This window comes from Styela clava, chromosome 11 (genome assembly GCF_964204865.1).
Source record: "Styela clava chromosome 11, kaStyClav1.hap1.2, whole genome shotgun sequence".
NCBI classification, from domain to species: domain Eukaryota; kingdom Metazoa; phylum Chordata; class Ascidiacea; order Stolidobranchia; family Styelidae; genus Styela; species Styela clava.
The window spans coordinates 607624-627570 of record NC_135260.1 but is presented as its reverse complement, the minus strand read 5'-3'; the positions used below and the strand labels follow the sequence as shown (position 1 = coordinate 627570).

Genomic DNA, 19947 nt, shown 5'->3' with positions numbered 1-19947 from the left:
CCACCTTCGATTGTCGTGTAATATAGCCCTAATCCCTCCGTACATTATTATCACCGCATTAGTTCAGCTTCCATTCTCACCCAAAATCAGAATAATGAGAAACCCAACTGCGGAGCCGGTCGTGTCAACCTTAATTAAATCGACTGAACATATGATGCGACAACCTCAAGAGTGGTAACGATTTGACCATTATGACACAAAATCTGTTCTGTCGAATATATAAGACGATGAACCAGGAGGAGAAAAGGGGGAAGAAACTGAAGACCGAATGAGTTAAGACAGAGTTGACTTTATTTGTTATTTATATTATACTGCCCCTAATAAATATCTGAGAACTCAAAACTGTGATACTGTATTTGAAGAACTAAAGAAGCATATATACCACACCGTACTACGACGTTAATAAGAAAGAAATGAAGAATATTAATAGAACGACGGTACGGTGCCTGCAACTTTTGGCACGCATGGCCTGTGTTCATCATTCCCGTGATATTTATACTATGAAACGATAAAGAACATGGAATTTTATTATAAGGGAAAAGTATACAAACGGAATTCCATCAAAAATATTTTTGGCCTTCCAACTGCTCTGTGACCCCCTTGGGCGGTCATGGGCCCCCCGATAGGGATCATGGGCCCCCCGATGATTCTCAAAAACCTTTTATCAAAAATACAAATCATGGAACATGTAGCAGACGACAAAACTATTTACAACAATGCAGTAACTGTGACGTCATAAAATCTACTCAGAGTAGACAACGACTTTGAAGAAAGTTTCTTTTTCAATATAGTTCAGATTTTTGTTTCTGACGTCATCCCCATGTGACGTCATCTAGCCCCCTCTTTCACTGATCATCTCGTTAATCCAGGGTAAGAATTGCCTCACACGGGTGTAGACTCCAGGATAGCTCTTACGGGCACATCCAATGCCTATGAAAAAAGATTTTAACATTGTTTAAAGCCACGTTTCTCATCTGGGGAGAATATTTGTCTTTCTTGGAGCGGAATTTTGACTTGTAATTGTTGTGGTATTACTAATATACTTTGGTTCTTTATTAATTAATACTATGATGCTTATCCATGTCAACATTATTGACTGTACAAAAGCGAGATGCGCATATCACTAGCTAAAGAACCATTGAATATTCGATGAATAGAGTAGTTTTTATGAACAGTGAGAGACCAATCACACACCAAACATACTTGGGTGGGTATAATAAAGTGGCACATGCTGCTTAAATGCTGGTTTCATTTTTAAATCATAGTGAATTTGATAAATTTGTTTAGAGTATATGACGAGAGTATACACACAAATATTATTTGTATTTTGTGGGATAGCCACACCACACAGTTCACTAATACAGACTAATGAACTCTTGATCAGAAATAAAGGGTTCCAAAATAGGCGAATGCAGAAATGATGTGGCAATCGAGTATTTGAATTATAGCGTGGCTTCAATTAGATTTTTACATTGTGCTACTTACCACGTACACTTCAATACCAAATGAAAACTATTTGAAAAAATTTACTAGAAAATGAGATGAATAAATAGAATTTCATTGAAAAACAAACGCCACATGGGATTTTCGGGCGACACGTCTTTAGGTCGCGACCCATAGGTTGGGAAACACTGGACTAAACGACTTGGTCATATAAGGTGGACCACGACCTCTCGTCCGGTCACCGGTCCATGTCTAGTATGGGAATAGGTAAATGGTAATTTGTTCCGGGCGCATGGACTTGCAAAGTTGGGATAGCCGTATTCAACCTACGATTACGCAAACCACCAGACGGCGGAGGCGAGTCCAGCCATCTTCACGCGCAGAATTATTTGCCACGTGATTTAAGATCAAGACTGTTAACCAGAGCAGAGTAATCAGCGTCACGATGGCGAGTGCGTTTCTGACCGTTGTCAAAAGCGCCAATAGTCTAAAACGGCTGTAAGAAAAGAAAATTCGCGGCATTGGGAAAAACACCGTATGAAAAATCGCCCCTATTTAAAAAAGATTTGTTATTTAAGAGCATACCCTAACGATAACCCAATAAAGCTAACTGTTTTAATCACAAATACTTGTTTTACAGCAAGTTGTTCTTGCGATTTATCCTATGCGGCGAAATTTCCTACGGTGAATTTTCCGGACACGGTCGAGAACAGTCACGATTCCGAAGTTTAGTCGTATTACTGATATAAGTCTAACTGATATTTAGTTGAGTCAGAGTGTTGATAAATGGGTACTCCCAAAGTATGTGAACCAAGATTGGACACCAGAACGTAGTATGTGTACCAGGTTAGGGTTAGGCCACAATTTTAGGTACAAATACTACGGGAGTCACTTGGCTAGTCCCCGAACTCGTAATAGAACTATAATAAGGAAAATTGGAATGAAATTATGCCATAACCCTGACCTGGTACACATACTACGTTCCGCTGTCCGCCATCTTAGTTCACATACTACAGGAGTACCGATAAATGATGACACTTGAACTTCTGTTTGTGTATAATTGTACCCAAAAGTTCAAGTAATGTATGACGATTTGCACAAAAGTTATGTTCTCTCTGGAACATGTTACAAATGACCAGAAACGAGTTCCGTACTTACCGAAGCTGACTATTCCTGCAACCGCATATCTCCCATCACTTCCTCTGCAAACATATGGTCCTCCAGAATCTCCCGAACACGAATCTTTTCCTCCAGTCTAAAAAAATGATAAATATCAACGACATAGGAATATAGCAAATTTGGTCTTAGTTTAATGTTCCCATTGCCAATGGTTTTTCGAATGAGTATACAATGCCCACCCCCGTCCAGTATATATTATGTTCTCAAGTTTAACTATTATTTACGCAGCTTACGCAATTAATTTTTTGTATGAATAGAATGAAAAATTGAAAAAGAATTGGAATACTAAACTAATTGATATGGGCTAGAAATAAAGCCAATTTCACAGATAAATTATATTAACGATGTAAATTTTACGCTTGACAAAAATATTAATAAAATAGTGTCGAAATGTGACAACAGGGCGGTAACTGAAATACGACATGAAATAATGTCATATTTGTATTATCGCCTCGTTGCCACATTTTGACGTTACCGCTGTCAAATTTTATTATTGTCGTTATTGCTTCTTTGGACAGTTACAGAATTAGCCAAGTGAGTAATTTAATAAGTAAACGAATAGCTCGCGAAGCGCCAAGGTTTCTCTCATGGAAACAGGGGGGGATTTTAGATCCGATTTTAGTCATATTACGAGTTCGGGGACTGTATGTGTTAGCCAAGTGAGTATACCCCCTGTCCATAGGTATCAGTCCCTTTACACAACTTGATGTAAAGTAGGTTACCCCCATATTGGTACACACACTTCTGGGGCACCAAATATTTTGACGTGTCAAGGGGTCGTGATAAAATTTGTTTTGAGGAACACTGCTCTATATTGCCCCCACCGGATTAGTGATTACACACTTACCTTATATCCTGCACAGAACATGACGTCACGTAGGAAATAGACCGATTTATCAGGCTTGTTGTATTTGATCGAACAGATATCATCACGCATTGTTGGAACGCTGATCCATTGCAGAACTTCGGCGGCAGCTGATAAGGAAAAGAATATAAGATAAGAATGAAATGTAAGATAAGTATAAAATAAACGATAAGAATAAGATATTAAATGACAGCAAAATTGGAATTTTGCCCGACTTTTTCATGTCAGGGAATGTGTTGGTAAATAGTTGTAGGGGAATGAAAATTTTAAGCAGGTATAAATTTCGTGTACTTGAGGATGAATGAAATGACTAGAAGGCACAATTGGACACAAAATAGCGGGCCTTTGAATTGTTTTGGTGTTATGTTGTTGTTGAACTTTTTGTTAATTTTCCTTTTCTTTTCCTGCTCCTTTTTCTTGTAGTGAAAAATGAGCTTTCTCGTTTCAGTGGTTGATGATTCGCTTGAATGCCATGCTATCACTCTTATTTATTTCCAAAATTCAGGTCAGATTCGTTTTTAGTGTGTGATTACTTCATCAAAAATTGCGCATCTTGAGGCGCTTATGTTTGCGTTACATTTTGTACTTCGTGACCTTCTTGAGTTCTGCGGGGGAAGATATTCCACCGAAAGTTTGGCGGTCTTATTTTATATCGTGGGAACACTTTTATGAGGCGAATGGGAACATACTTGTATGATTTAACTTTGAATTGGCTTGTGCGATACTAAATCCTTATCCTTTCCCCATGCCTCTATGTTAGTGGATTCGTGTGCGTATACTGCAAGGATGACCATACTACGCAACCCAACCATTGTTGTAAACTGATTGTCTGAGGAAGTTTGACTTTGATCGGAAGAAACGTTAAGGAAATACATTTGTTTAAGTGTGCAGCGGGACGCTTGAAATGGATAGACATTTGTATGAATTTTAACTTGCGTATCCACGTTTTTAAACATGTCTGAATGTTGTTCATTTATGTTGGGAAAGCGTTATATAAATTTCATTAGGGAGGGGGATTCCCATATTGAAATATAATAAACTAGTCGTAACAGTACTCACATCCTTGTCCTTTACTTGTGTCTGTTACTCCCCACCCGCTCACTTGACACATAGCGCCATCTTCCGGAATATCAAACTCAATCGTTGGGAGACAGACCGGTTGAACTTGGCGAGTATATCTGATAAATAAAATGAATTTCACTATTAAAAATTACATTTCTTATATAATGGATTACTTGTTGGACACAAAATGGACCTATAGATCGTTTTGGATATGATCACAACGTGAGATAACTTTGGCGTCGCAACGTGTCCGGAAAATTCGCGCATAGGGTTAGGGTATGTTCCTAAACAACGAATCTTTTTTGAATAAAAAGGTACTTCGAAAACCTAACTGTTTTCATCACAAATATTTGTTTTACAGCAAAAATCTCTTGCAGACATTTTTATGCGGCCATTTTTCTTAAGCGGCGAAATTTCCTGCGGCGAGATTTCTTACGGCGAGATTTTCTGCGGCGAATTTTCCCAAAACCGCGTCGCAAAATATCAATCCATTATAAAAAAAAAATTAGTGAGGTTTGAATCTGACATAAAATGCTCAAATCTATTAGAGATAACCTTGAGAGGCCAAGATGTATTTTTATATTGGCAACGTCGAACAGGAGATATTCCTATAGGTACCTCAAAATGATATCATTGTGAAGTAACTATGATATTACGGTTTTCCAGTCGGTTCCAAAAATTACGTCACTACAACGTCACAGTAACGAAAAAAAGGCCAGTCAAAGTACACGGATTGTCGTCCAAAACGCGCAGACGATCACTCAAAATCAAGCAATCCCGATATGAGAGAGATCGCTGGCGTTTATGCCATTCCGGGCGACCGTAGCTTTTCATTGGCAAGCTCTATGACGTGATTGTGACGTCGTAGTGACGTAATTCTCGGATGAGGTAGCCAGGTTGGGGTTAGGAATAACATATGCAAAAATGGTTGTGCCAGGACAACTAGGAGTAATGATATGAGAAGTTTACGAAATATACTCATGGTCGTCCGTTTTAAAATCGATAGGCGCTTGTACAAATCTTTGCTCGGAGCGTAAAGCATTAGAAACGTTAAAATAGTACTCACCTAGCACACCGTCCATTCTTTTTCTTTAGTTTAATCAGAGCGATATCCTGCCTATGTGAGGGAATGTCGGTGTAGTCCTCGTGAACGATTATTTCCTGCGGATCAAACTCTTGCTCGGTACCGTCGACTCTATTGTTGTTCAAATCTCCCAAACGGACGATGTAGGTCTTCGGATTGCTGTAAGGATAGGATTTTCATATTTATCTTGAGGAGGGGAAGTTGATAAGACAGCTTAAGTATTTGACGAACCACGGCTTCTCGTCCGATTACTATTCCTTGTCAGATATGGGATTAGTTAGCTAGTTATTTGAAGACGTAACTGCTGTTGACCATCTACTGCGCCTAGGAATTCAGAAATTCTCTAGCACATATTTAACCAGCACATGAGTCTAACCTGCGAACCCGCATTGGGTAATAAGAGTGGCAAGCGTATTCCTAACTTGTTTTAACCTTTAGATAAAAAGATTTTTTTATGTTTTTTCAGAACTATTTTTTTATTTTACTTTTATTTTAAGTTTTTTATTTTTTTTTATTTTTTTTTTTTCAATTTTACGCGTGACAACGATGAGCCACCATAGTTAGGGTATGTTCTAACTTGTTTTAACCTCAGATGAACAGAGGATTAAGGAAAATAATTTCCTAGAAATTTAGAACAATGGCAGAATATCGCATGGTGATATAAATTTTCTGTTGAACAGAGTAACTGAATTTTTGAATATATATTAAATTAGATAATAAAGATGACGTCAAAGTACAAACGTCACCAATGACGTCATTGTAAGTATTACCTGTCATAGAAGCAATGGGCAGCACTTAGAACCCAACAAGAATCAATGAGCGCGCCCCCGCAATTGTGATAGACTCTTCCCTTGTAGCCTCTCACTCTTATCGGGTGTCTGAAACGAATAGCCGCCTGGAAAACAAATTTATATTATTAAACACAAAATACCGCACTCGGCACAAATGCCACCCTTGACTCAAAGTGTCATACTCGACATAAAATGCCACCGGTGAGTAGTGACATATTAGGCAACGTTGACGCTAGAAAATAACCGTTGCAAAATATCCAACTCAGAAAATGCCGCACTTAGCACAAATGCCATTCTTGACACAAAATGCCACACTCGACACAAAATGCTGCCAGTAACACATAACGTTGACGCCAGAAAATAAGCTTGGCTCAATATATCACTCAGAAAACAAAATGCCATATTTGACACAAAATGATACCAGCGCATACAATACCAATCGTGTGGTGGCACAAAATGTTAGTCTTGTGACAAAATGCCACCTTTATCACATGATGCCACTTTTCAGACAAAATAACGCCTCTGGCAACATAATGGAAGCTTCAGAATATGTGCACCAAGATGGCGCACAAACTGAACATAGTATGTGCACAAGGTTAGGGTTCAGGTTGTGCGTCATCTTGGTACACACACTTCGGGAACGCCAAATAATGTTTCTGGTGTGAAATGACTACATTCAAATCCTCCAATTACGGGTTTAGTTTCACCTGCCACGGGAACTGCGTTGCATAAGCGTTATCTCCTCCGACAATTCTGACGGTCCCCACTCCGGCCTGTGCAGCCATCACTGCCTGGAATAAACAGTGTTCAATATTAATGTGAGAATGGAAATCTGATTCTATGGCTTGGCAATATTTTTGCACAAAATGTCAATCTGACAGACATATCAATTGGCCTATTTTACGACCATAAGGCTAAACAAGAACGTTTTTGTTGCGCTTTGTGCCCTCAATCCTACGACTGGTCAAAACTCTTCTATGGACGTAGGTCCCCAATTGAAGGCGCATTTCTTACTACTCAATGACAGTTTTTGCCTCGAACAAACCGTGGTGTTATTTGCCATGGTTTTATAGTGCTATTACCGGAATATTCACAAAGTTCTGTACCAGATTTTAGTGTATCATGCGAAATTATATCTCCTTAAACCTGAAACCTAACCTCAAGTCCATCAAAACTGTATTATATATATCTATAAGGAAAATGTTCTAACATACCCACAAAGTGTGTCACTATCAGGGTTTGTGGCGGCACAATTTGCCAAAGTTTTCAATTTTCTGCACTGGTACCCCGCCTCACGCTGTTTGTTTGTGGCAGTCAAAAAGTCAGCCACCATGGTTTGACCATAGCGACCATGGTTTGGAAATCCCGCCATTGTTTTGCGCTAGCTCCAGACGCCACAAGGTGCTTAAAACTGCACTTGCCCATTTGGTAACCATGGTAACCCTCATTGGTAATTATAGCAATCTCCAGGTTTAAAAATTTAAACGATTGACATCAACTTACATCGACTCCTCGTTCTTGTATCTTTCCGCATGTTGAAGATTTTGGGAGTTCTCTCACGACAGCATCTGAAATAGAAAAGATTTGAGCACAAGGATGGACTTGTCTGGCACGAATTGCAAAATTTGTTTCACAAAGTTAAAAATATTGTTCTTTTTTTTTTTTTTACATCTATGTGGGGGTGTGTGCGTGTGATTATGTGGATTAATAATATTTTTTCGAACCACTCCTTCTGACAAAACCTTCCATCTCAAAGTATGTACGCTATAAATTTTACTGAAGGTTTTGCTTGCTTTCATGATTCTGTAATATTCAGTGTTTTTTTTATTGATTTTCATCAAATATTTTTTGTCTTTCATGCTGATTATGTCGAAATAAACTTATACTTATGAAGCGTATACTTCAATCGAGCCTACACCATGAAACTTCGGACGAAAATTTAAACGAGCATACACCATGAAACTTCGGACGAAAATTTAAACGAGCATCGACTGAATAGCGTAGTATTTTTATTCTGTTAATTCCTATAATTGGGTGGGGTATCTGTATAACTGTTGTCGTATTCAGTCACATAAATTAGCAAAAACACTCGGCTTTTGGAGAAGCCGACGCTACTTCGTTAGTAGATCGTCAACTTGATGAGATGTTTTTTGCTAAATTAAATATTTTCTGGGCGCTACTTTTACCTCTCTCGCAAATGACTCTGCCGGCTGTCTGGTTGCAAGTCGTTGAATTCCAGAATCCATTGGATATGACGACGCATCTGTGGGAGGGCCTGCAATTAAGAAGGGATATAATCAGTGGGGAACACTGTTTTAGGATGTGGGGGGGGGGGAATTATAATTATTACTCGTTTTAAATCTAAGTGTCGCAGACCTGGGATAACCGGGTCTGATTCTTCGTGACTTTCCGTCAATTGCGATGAAATCCGGCATTGTAATGTAGAATAATTTTTGTGATTTTTGCATGATAAAAAAAACTCAATGTCTATCTCAGTGTTCCCCAACCTATGGGTCGAAACCCAAAACTGGGTCGCTTTCCATTTCATGGATCGCAACAAAAACCCAAAAGTTAATAATTTTAATTTCTAGTAAATTTTATTGTTCATTTTATATTTGGTATTGAAGTGTTGCTCAGTAGTAATTGTGTAAGTGGGAAGTATCACAGCGTGAAAACTTTGCAGCATCCATCTTGCTAAGTAAAGCCACGTCACCCTTTAAAAATCTTGGTAATGGCAAACAAGCGCTGCCTTCTCACGTTAGGGTATTTTCTGTTTGTTTTATATCAGTTGTTAATTTTGCGGCCATAAAAGTACTACATGTCGTTTAGTACTTGAGCCTGTTCTTGGGTGGCAAGATTTTATAAAATTTATTCAATAAAAAATTTGGTCGCTTGAAAAAATGGCTGGAAACCACTGGTCTATCTCTCTAGCGCAGGAGTGGGCAGGGTTTTTGAACCAGGGGCCAAAAATTTTGCCCACCTAGATTGCCGGGCTATGTAAGTGTGACGTAAAAGTTACATTTTATGAACAATATTTACAGTGTTACAAAAGAAAAAGTGGAAAACAATAGGCCTCGTGTCAAAACTAACTAATCTCAACAAATTCATTGAGCTATTTTTTAGCTAAAACATCAAAATTTGAGTTTAATTTGGTTGTGGAGGTATCAGGCGGGCCTGATTGAATTACCTAACGTGCCGGATTTGGCCCGTGGGCCGTATTTTGCCATTGTCATCCCTAGCGACTCTTATCTTTAAGTCTTCTCGTCCCTTCGTTCATCTCTGAGTTATTGGAAGCTTTGTCCAACAGGCGGATTATTGGACACGTCAGTGGACATATCGATCGTTTCAATACTATGTTGTTGTTGTTCTTGTTCTTTGACACGTTTTTAAAAAGTCGCTTTTCTCTTTGATTACTTGACCAATTGCTTTGGAATTTTCAGTAGTTAAAGATTGATTTTTTTGTCAGTAAGCTATTACTTTTACTTATTTCAAAAATTTCTGTGGACTTCAAGAGATTCGTTTTTCATGTGTCAGAATAGAAAGTAGCGACACCTTGGGACGTGTCCATATATTTGAGCATAGTTCTCTTGTTTTTTATGACCCTACTCCCACGAAAACAATTTTTTCTCCTATTTTCACAAATAGTTTAGGAGCAAAAAGTACTTACAAAAATCTAGATTTAGGGTGCCACCTAGTGTACCGCATATTTCCGAGTCCATCACTGAAATCTGCTTTCAAGTTTCTTGAACGGATAGGTGGCGCTGTTGCACCGAGCCAATACATCCCTTTTCCGCGAGCAAAATTCTTGATCAAAGCTCGAACGAAGTTGTTGTCGGAGGCGCTCCTGTAAGAGAATTGTAGTTTAATCATTGTATTGTAAAGCTTGACAAAACACATCACCCATAAATGTCTTGATTACTTCTACGGAAATGAATAAAACGGGTGTATTGCAAGGTTTCGATCCTTTTATGAATCCAGTCGCGTATGATGGAACAGAGCGTAGAAAAGATGGGATCACTGCACCTGTTGGAATGGCTGAATGGTGGTCGTTCGTGGAAATTCGAAATTAATGTTGGAAGCATTGGAACGGATACAATGATTTTAAAGTGAACAAATCGAAAACGACAAAAGAACCCAATACCCCAATCCATGATTTGTGCATAGACTGCTATGGAACATTCAATCCATTTACCAAGCTTGTTTTTTAGTAAAAAAAAATTTGTCATTATGTTATTTTTGCAATATAATTGAAGTAGGCCCACAACATCACCATTTTTCGTCAGCGAGTGTTTTTTAATCCATATATCTGTATATGAAAAGCACATACACGTCTCACATTTTAATTTGAATTATAAGATATTGCCCGATGTCACATCGTGTTTTTGTTTTATTGTGTTTTGCCTGTTTTGGGGGGACGGGCACGTACTTGTACGTATTTAACTTTTTTATTAAGTTATGCCCGTCCTCCAGGTCCTCTGTATTTTGTTTGTCCCTTTGTTGTTGTTTTGTGTTTTGTTTGTATCAGAGTGACCGAATAAAATTGATTGATTGATTGATTTAACACTTCTGTTTGTGTATGATTGTACCCGAATGTTTTAGTAATCCAGGACGATTTGTTCTCCCCAGAACAACAGACCGTGGGCCAATTACGGCCCCCCGTAACGATTTAATATGGCCCGCCGAACGTGTATAACAATTTAATTTGGCAACACTCTTTATTCAGGCAAAATCAGTTACAGATGACTGACTATGATCAGTGATGTCATCAGTTACAGATGGCTGAATATGATCAGTGATGTCATCAGTTACAGAGGGCTGAGCATGATCAGTGACGTCAACAGCATGATCAGTGATGTCATCAGTTACAGATGGCTGAATATGATCAGTGATGTCATCAGTTACAGATGACTGACTATGAACAGTGATGTCATCAGTTACAGATGACTGAGCATGATCAGTGACGTCAACAGCATGATCAGTGATTTCATCAGTTACAAATGACTGAATATGATCAGTGATGTCATCAGTTACAGATGACTGAATATGGTCCGTGATGTCATCAGATACAGGTGACTAATCATGACCAACCAGCTGTGCTATGTGCTTTCTTGAGCCGGATTCTCAGTTTTGTTTGTGGGTTATCAGATTAACTATGGTTATGGGTTTTTGCTAATTATACAATTAAACAGAGAGTTCTAAATTTCGATCTTTTGTCGTTTAACAGAAATAAAAAAAATCCCATCCCGTTTTAATACAACCAAACATTCACTTGGGCTGCACGACTCTTCCTTTCAATACTCGGCAGACATTAGTCGTTGTGTAGTGATCGAGGTTAGGAGCGACGTAGATTCGATAACATTTCTTGTTGTGAAGCCACCAGCGATCCTCATCACAAGACGCGAACTTTGCTGAAAGATGGAATAAAAAATCAGTCTGGTATGCGGTGTGCATAGCTGGGAACCGCTGTCACACCGAGGGTTTGTGGAGGGAGGGGGTCATAGGTGTCCCCTTAGGCCTCCGAGTAATTCTCGTCACACGAGGCAAACTTTAAAGAAAATTACAGTACGATATGGCGAGTATATCGGACCGGGACAACCTTTACATTGAACCTGTAATTGGTCTCTCCCGTTGACTGAATTAATTTTTTAAATAATTTTTTTTTCGTTATTCAATTTCACTTAGTTCTCCTGCTAATTTTGACATTAAATTTTCCAAGCTTGGTCCAAACCGCTTTTTACTGAAATCCTTGTCGTGAAGATAAACCAGGGTGTGGCAGCGAAACAGTGCAAAATTGCTAAACAACACGATTAAATGAAACTCGGCTCGAAACCCGTTAAAGGCGAAAAATCAAAAACGGGAATCGGAGATAATGGAAGTTAATTAACAAAGAAGCCACACCAAGCCATATACCCGAGCAATGGGCACGGCACGGTCACCCAGGGATGATTCGCGACAACTTACCAGGTATTTTATTTACACTTCACAAGGCCCGCCATATATCTGAAGCACCTGGACTGTGTGGACTGAGCAAGACAACTCTGGTTTGATCTCGAGGCTTAGCAAGAGTTTAACATTTTTCGTACCTTTGTGGGTTAATTCACTGGCATCAAAATTAGCTGTAAATCTTAAAATATCCTCTATCGGAATTTGGTTCAAATAATGGAAATCTTACTTCCAACTCATTAGAAACTTGCACTTTGTTTTCGGCATTTTATGATTTAACGACAGTACTGGGTGGTAAATTAACGTATTGTTCATACTCCATATCATAACTATGACATAACAATTTCTCTCTTTCTATCTGAACTAGTGAAGTGAGTTGTAAATGAGTGGCAGGTAAATCGTTTCCCCCGAAAATATTTATAACGGTCATACTGTATAACCTGGACGGCGGGACAACTTATCCATAAAGTTAATTTTTTCAAAATTGCAAAGGAAATTTTTCGATACCATGGCCCTCGCAGATGTATTGAATGAAGTCGAAATACTTGAACAATTACTGATCAGAAAACACAGACCTGGTTAAGATATACTGAGAACTTACTTCTTACAAAATTGAAATTTAAAAAGCATTTTATGGACACCCTGTATGTTTTCATCGTTTTATTAAGCCGTTTTTTTTTTGAAAGTTTTCCCCTTTTAGGTTGAAGCTCTCATGCTAAAATCGGGACCGTCCAGACTAAACCGGGGCGTAGGGTAAGTAAGCCTACTCTTTATTGAATATTCTCATGACGACCGATATAAAGATATAATTCTCTTGACTTACTACTTGTCAGGAACTTGAACCTTGACCCCCTCTTCCGCCTTCTTCCGCCTAAAGATCTTCCGAGTGGGCTCTCCTCTTCGGCCATGAACAGCGGGACTCCTATTTCATCTGAATCAAGAAGATACCCCAATAAAAACGTGATTGTGCATTGTTCAGAATTGCGCATCTAGAATTTATTACCACCTGAGTGTGTTGACGGACACGGGGTTTAAATCGTGGGTCTTTGACCCGTGTTGACAGAGTATTATTCCGGACTGGCTGCACAATTTGGCGGGAATGGGGTTGAATCTCAAATCGTTACAACAACAACACATGAAATTATTACCGTCATCATTGTACCCGAATCATAATAAGTATACGCATAAGTATTTATACTAATTATATACATTGTTAAATTATTGAAAATACAGTCAAATCATGCAAAATCTTCAATTCTGAGCAAAAATCACGGTACAACGTTAATCATAACTAAATCTGACATGAGGCACAAAAGGAAACTTCAAGGTCTGCTGGGTCGCGTTACGCAAGAGGCCTAATGTTGAAAACTGTTCATATATACGTTTTTTTTTCGCTTGGGATAAATCAAATAGAACCAAGGATATTTATTTTAATGTGCAAGAGCCTATAAAAAAAAATCATGCTCAATAACAGGTAAACATCTTGTGAAATAACCTTATCAAGCAATGAAAATGGGAAGAACGGGGAGTTCTCTTGTAAAGTTAAATCATTTTTGCGCCCAGCATTGTGGGCCCACCCCCACTGCTCTGTGACCCACTTCAGGGTCACGGGCGTAAGGTCGGGAACCGCCGTTCGAAATGAATAAATGGTTCTCCTGAAGTATGCGCACCAAAATGTCGCATAACCTGAACCCTAACGCGGTACACAACCTGAGTTCAAGTTGTACGCCATCTTGGTGCGCATACATCCGGAGGTCCGAATAAATTCTCTCAAAACACCAGGCAACTAGGCGTAGCCATATTTAGAGTCTCGCACAAGAAGCGCTGTGTATATATTATTTATACATACTTGTTTCGCATTTATCAGGCAGTGACGTCATATCCTCTAATTCAAGTCCTTCATGACGCCATTTCCACCACGTCATACTTTCATCGACGTGATTCGCGGGATCGTTGACTTCATTGGTGGCGTAGTCGAAGTATAAACCAGAGCGATTTAAAAACACGGCACCGATATCACCAAGCTGAGAAGTGAAAAGCACATTTTAATCTTTAGAATATTTATCTCAGGGAAAGGAAAGCCGATAGTAATAAGTAGTTTATTTTTCACCATACTGAAAATAGGAACAAACTTACAAATTGCAATTATAAAAAGGCCATATTTTAGGGTGAAGGAGACGCGAGAAACCAATACTGGTTATTGAACAGCGGCACCCATAAAATAAGTCTAACACGAAATTATAAAGAAGAAAAAGTCGAACTAAGTATAGGTTAATGAAAAAAAAAACACAAAATATCTCGAGGCGATATTCTCTAACCAGCAGTCGCTCGATTCATCAAAATAAAAAACGACTCCGAACACCACCAACCCGGCTTAAACATATAATTAACCGCGGTCTATTGTCCAGTTACCATTCTTATGTTATGATTTTAGAGAAAGAGGGATCCCATGCCCGACATAGGTTGAACCGTCGTATCTACTTTCCTCTCCCAAAGCTAAATATGGAGAGCATAATAGAAAAACCGCTGGTTTAGGCCATTTTATCGCCTTGGATCTCCCAGGTTGAATATGAAAAATTTATCGTATCCAAACGTTCGGTGACGTCATAGCAAACAAAAACAAATCTTACAGAGCTAACAGAAATATTAGAAATAAATAAAAGTAATAGCCTTCTGGAGAAAAATTCATCATTAACCACTAAAAATTTCAAAGCAATTGGTCCAGTGATCGAAGAGAAAAGCGGTTTTTTAATATGTCCACTAGGTGTCCAAAAAGTGTCAAAGAACAACAAGAACAACATAAAAACAAAACGATCGTTATGTCCACTAAACGTACCCAATAAACTTAAAGAATACAGAATGTAAAAAGGAGCAAAAACGGATAACTCGAGGTGAAAGCAGTCGCGACATCCGTGATAAGTGATTAAAATACAATGAAAAGTCAAACAATGATTGAAAGAATATAATAAAAAATAGGACTAGACGCGACCTGAATTCCTAAGAGACACCCGATACCCGGAGAAACGAAAAAAAAAATAATTCAAGCACCTATGTGCGAGGAACTGGGTAATTCATAAAACACATGCATAATTACGAACAACTACCCTACACTGAGAGCCAAATATCAGTATTCTTACCGAAAGTTTGAGTTCCGCGTTCCGCATTTGAAATCTCGCTGGGTCATCAGGGTCAACGTTGATTATCCAATGGCAATACCCGCTGAATCTTGTTTCGTCGTTTACTGGTGCCCAGGCTATTTGAAGCCCCGCCCCCATCAGAGTGCAGAGCATGCTGTTAAAAACAAGATAACGATACTCAAATATATGGACACGAAAGCCGAAACGAAGTAGTACGGGTATGCAATCAGTCACATTACCAGTACCGCAGACTTCACGACTTTCGCGAGCACGGAATCGCCACAAGGTGCGCATTTTTGATGACGTCACACAAACAAGAAATCGAATCTCACAGAAATTTCTGAAATAAAAAAGCAATAGCCTTCTAGCGACAACAACAATCTTTAACCTCTTAATATTTCAAAGTAATTGGTCCAATAGTAAATGAGAAAAACGATTTTTATAATGCTAGGAATGAAAACAAAACGAGAATAACGGTCAGAGACCGAAGACCTATTGATCGAAAGTTAGGGGATCCCCAAAAACAGCGCTCTTACTCCATAGTGACACCTTGTGTCCAATCACTAATTAATTAATAACTCGCTAATTATACAACATAAAATCATTAGGCTTCTGGTCCGAGATATGATGAATGCACATGCAAAATCTGGATCAGATTTAATCTCGCTTTCGTGAGATATCGCGTGCATCTAACAGACAGACAGACAGACAGACAGACAGACAGACATTAAAATCGATAAGTAACAACAACATAATAACAAAAAGATACATTTCGTAACCAATGAGAGCGATACCTAACCATTTCGGATTGCTCTGTACCTGTAAAGTTAATATTAACAATGTAAATAAAACAGGGGAATTCCCCTCCCACTCACTTTGACAAATCTTTCGTCACAAGCATGTAGTAATCATTCAGCTTGTCCTTCAGCCACCACATTTTTGCACCATTTTCCTCTGACGTCAGATGCAGCACAGAAGTTTTCGAAAATTCCCAGCTGTTGTCTAAAACGGTTACAAACGGTAAAATGGTTGAAAAGTAGAGACGAGAAGTTTTAACGGTTCACCGAAGTTTTGAGGTAACGTCTATAGACTCTATATGCTCCAAGTCTTCAGAGAAGTACCGTATTTTATGGACCATGGCGACCGTCAATGGACCACCAATTCCATCTTATGATTCTTTATAGTTTCAGTAACTTTTGACACTTTAGTGCAGGGGTTCCCAAACCGCGGCCCGCGGGCCAACTCCGGTCTGCATAACGATTTATAATGGCCCGCCAAGCCTAAAGTGAAATGGCGTTCAACAGATTTGGTTTTTAGCTTTTTGCAATACTGTCAATTGCTATGACATCATCACAGTTTAAGCTAGTTTTCATCGTAACAATTTAACGGGAATATCGGTCAGAGACCGAAGACTTATCGATCGAAACTGCGTTTCAAATCATGACTCTATAATGACACCGTGTGTCCCATCACTAATTAATTAATAACTCGCTAATTATACGACATAATTCAAATCAATAGGCTTCTGGTCCGAGATATGATAAATGCACATGCAAAATTTCGAACAGATTCAGCCTCGCCTTCTTGAGATATCGCGTTCATCTAACAGACAAACAGACAGACAAATACCTATCAACATACTTACCGATCTTAAGATCGATAAGTAATAATACCGGTATCTCAATTATACGTACCGGTATCAGAATTACATAGGAAAGAAATTTAGATGTCAGTCACATAAGAAAGCTTAGAGGCGTCAAAAAGCAAATGAAATTAGAACTCTAAAAACAAACGTTGTAAGAACAAATGTCAGCGTTCGTATTTCTGCGTTGAAAAAAAACATAATTTCAGCGATTTGTTTTCTTTGTCAACGAACTATTTCAGATCCAAAGGAATACGACATTAAGACCCATTATAAGTCCACCAAACGTGTTTCAAAAAAATGTCAAATGAAAGTGAATCCACAGAACCCCAGCTAAACCGTCGCGTACTTTCGGGCGCTACACTCTTCCGGCCCATGAACATCTTACCAATTCTAATTTTGGCCCACGCCCAATAAAGTTTAAGAACCCTTGCTTTAGTGGATTCTCGTGACCCCACCCCGAGACCAATCTTCCTTTATATCCGAGTTAGTGGGCGTGGGCTGGCTTTGAGTAAAATTTAAAAAAAACGGTATCGGTAGAGTGAAAGGTTCCTGAAAACCACGGTATCGTGGAAGGTTGTAACAATAAAACGCGAATATTGGTTGGAGACCGAAGATTTATCGATCGAAACTGCGGTTATAGTGACACCGCGTGTCCCATCACTAATTAATTAATAACTCGCTAATTATACGACATAATTCATTCAAAATCAATAGGCTTCCGGTCCGAGATATGATGAATGCACATGCATTTGGAGCAGATTCAACCACGCCTTCGTGAGATATCGCGTGCATCTAACGGACAGACAGACAAATACCTATCAACATACTTACCGATCTAAAGATCGATAAGTAATTAACTCACGTGGCGAAGGAAAGAAATCTCCAGTGTGCCACCTGCCTCTCTCCTTCCATCTAGCGGGAATACTTTGATCAGTAGTCAGATATCGAGCATCGTCCGGGGTCATGCATTTCAAAGACAGACCTAAACAAAAGGTTTCGAATGTAATGAATTGTTTGCAAATATTCGAAATGGAATGACGTATACGGAATTATACTTCAACTTTAACCCTGTCTTGTCATTTAGGTGTTCTCGTGAATTGAAATAAAACAACAAAATTTTGTGGGAAATATCGGGTGCCATAATAAAAGAAATCGCCTTCCAGCGGCTTTTACCATCTTAAGGTCTGAAAATTTGTGAACGATTGTTCCTTTAGTTAAAGTGAAAAGCGTTTTTATCAATAAAACACATATGCAAAAATATTCAGATGTGCGTTTTGTGTCAAAGAAAGTATCGAGATCGCACAAATTTCAAGATTTTTATTCAGAATTTAACATAAATATAAGAGAGGCTTTTTATCGACTCTTTCTATCTTCAAGTGCTCAAAATTTAAAATTGATTGTTAAAACTAGCGAAAAAAAAACGATTTTTTGGCAAAACCACTCGTACAAAAATATTTATATGTTATTCACTTTGTGCCCAATAAAATACCGAAATCTAGAACATTTCAAGATTTTTCAGAATTTAGAATAAAAATAAATAAAGGTAACAGCTTTTTATTGACTTTTTCTATCTAAGTTTGTAGAATTTGAAATTGATTAGTTGCAAAAAAGACGATTTTTCACTTTGTGTACAAAAATAAAACTCGATCATCAATCTATTTTTGTCCCCAAAATAGGCTAAATTCACAGTTACTCGTGATTAAAAAAAGTTATTATAAAAATAACTGTGACAAATAGAAACCGTGAAAATTATGTTTGTTTTTTTGGTAAATTTATTGTAGGTAGATTTTGAGTAAATCCGGTCTGGTGAACAATAATACCAATAAGAGCGGTTTCACAAACAAACAACAAGCATAGACCTTCAATACTAGACAAAGTTGAAAAACAAATCCTTACCTTGGGCGACAAAACACGACAAAATGATGAATAATATGTTTTGATCCATGAGACAGTTAATCTAATGTTCTGTGAAATATTAGGTTTGTTATTACGTTTTATAGGCGGTACGAGGCAATACGAAAACGAGGCAATGTTTATAACCACGCCATAATATCTGTCTGAGCGAAATAAGTGTCTGAGCGGGATAATATAATTGTTACGTCATCGTTAACTTATTGCGGATTTGCAACTGTTACGGAAATAAACATGGAAATCGATGCTCGGAGAAACATCAATAAAACGTGAAGTTAAAATACAAAAACTATACGTAATAATACCAAATATAACGTCACAATATACAAATCTTTACGTAATAATACGAAAACATGACGGTATAATCGTTGACGAGATAATAAAAACTCTTACTGTCATAATATAAAGAGTTTGACATGATGTCACCCTTTCAAGGCCCGCGTATAGTATAAATCAAAAGGCTTCAATACTAAACCGTCCCGAACTGTCATTTTGGTTTTACTTGGCCTTTTTTTTCTTTACTCTAAAGCAGTGGTTTTCAAACGGTGGGGCGCGCCCACTAGAGGGCGTAGACAAATTTTTTTTGGGGGGGCGTGAAACCAAATAAAAATATTATTTAGATTTGATCTTGCCCTGCATATTTATATTTCAAAACTTTTAATTTATTTCATTATTCACGTTTTATCCACGTATTTCGACGTTTCTTTTTAATAAAACATACTTTCGCCTTACTATCTGTTATTTGTGGCCTATTGTAAGCTAGGTATTTTTGAGGTGGGACGCGAGACCCAACAAATTCTTATAAGGTGCGGCATAAAAAGTTTGAGAATCACTGCTCTTAATAATAAGAATTCAGACAAATGCAATTATACGATTATCAAACCGAT

General features: G+C 38.3%; 1 protein-coding gene across 1 annotated transcript; it reads right to left on the bottom strand.

Annotated features, from left to right (window-relative positions):
- Positions 1-509: 509 nt before the first annotated feature.
- Positions 510-19119, bottom strand: LOC120347391 (uncharacterized). Its single transcript, XM_039417318.2, has 17 exons — positions 19046-19119; positions 18012-18131; positions 16380-16506; positions 15505-15658; positions 14217-14391; positions 13191-13298; positions 11694-11832; positions 10092-10268; positions 8611-8699; positions 7928-7992; positions 7132-7215; positions 6404-6528; positions 5616-5792; positions 4547-4665; positions 3470-3597; positions 2602-2698; positions 510-930 (listed from the first exon to the last, which is right to left on the bottom strand). Exons 1-17 carry the CDS (start codon positions 19092-19094, stop codon positions 833-835), a joined length of 2031 nt encoding a protein of 676 aa, XP_039273252.2. The 5' UTR covers positions 19095-19119; the 3' UTR covers positions 510-832.
- Between the last annotated feature and the right edge of the window lie 828 nt (positions 19120-19947).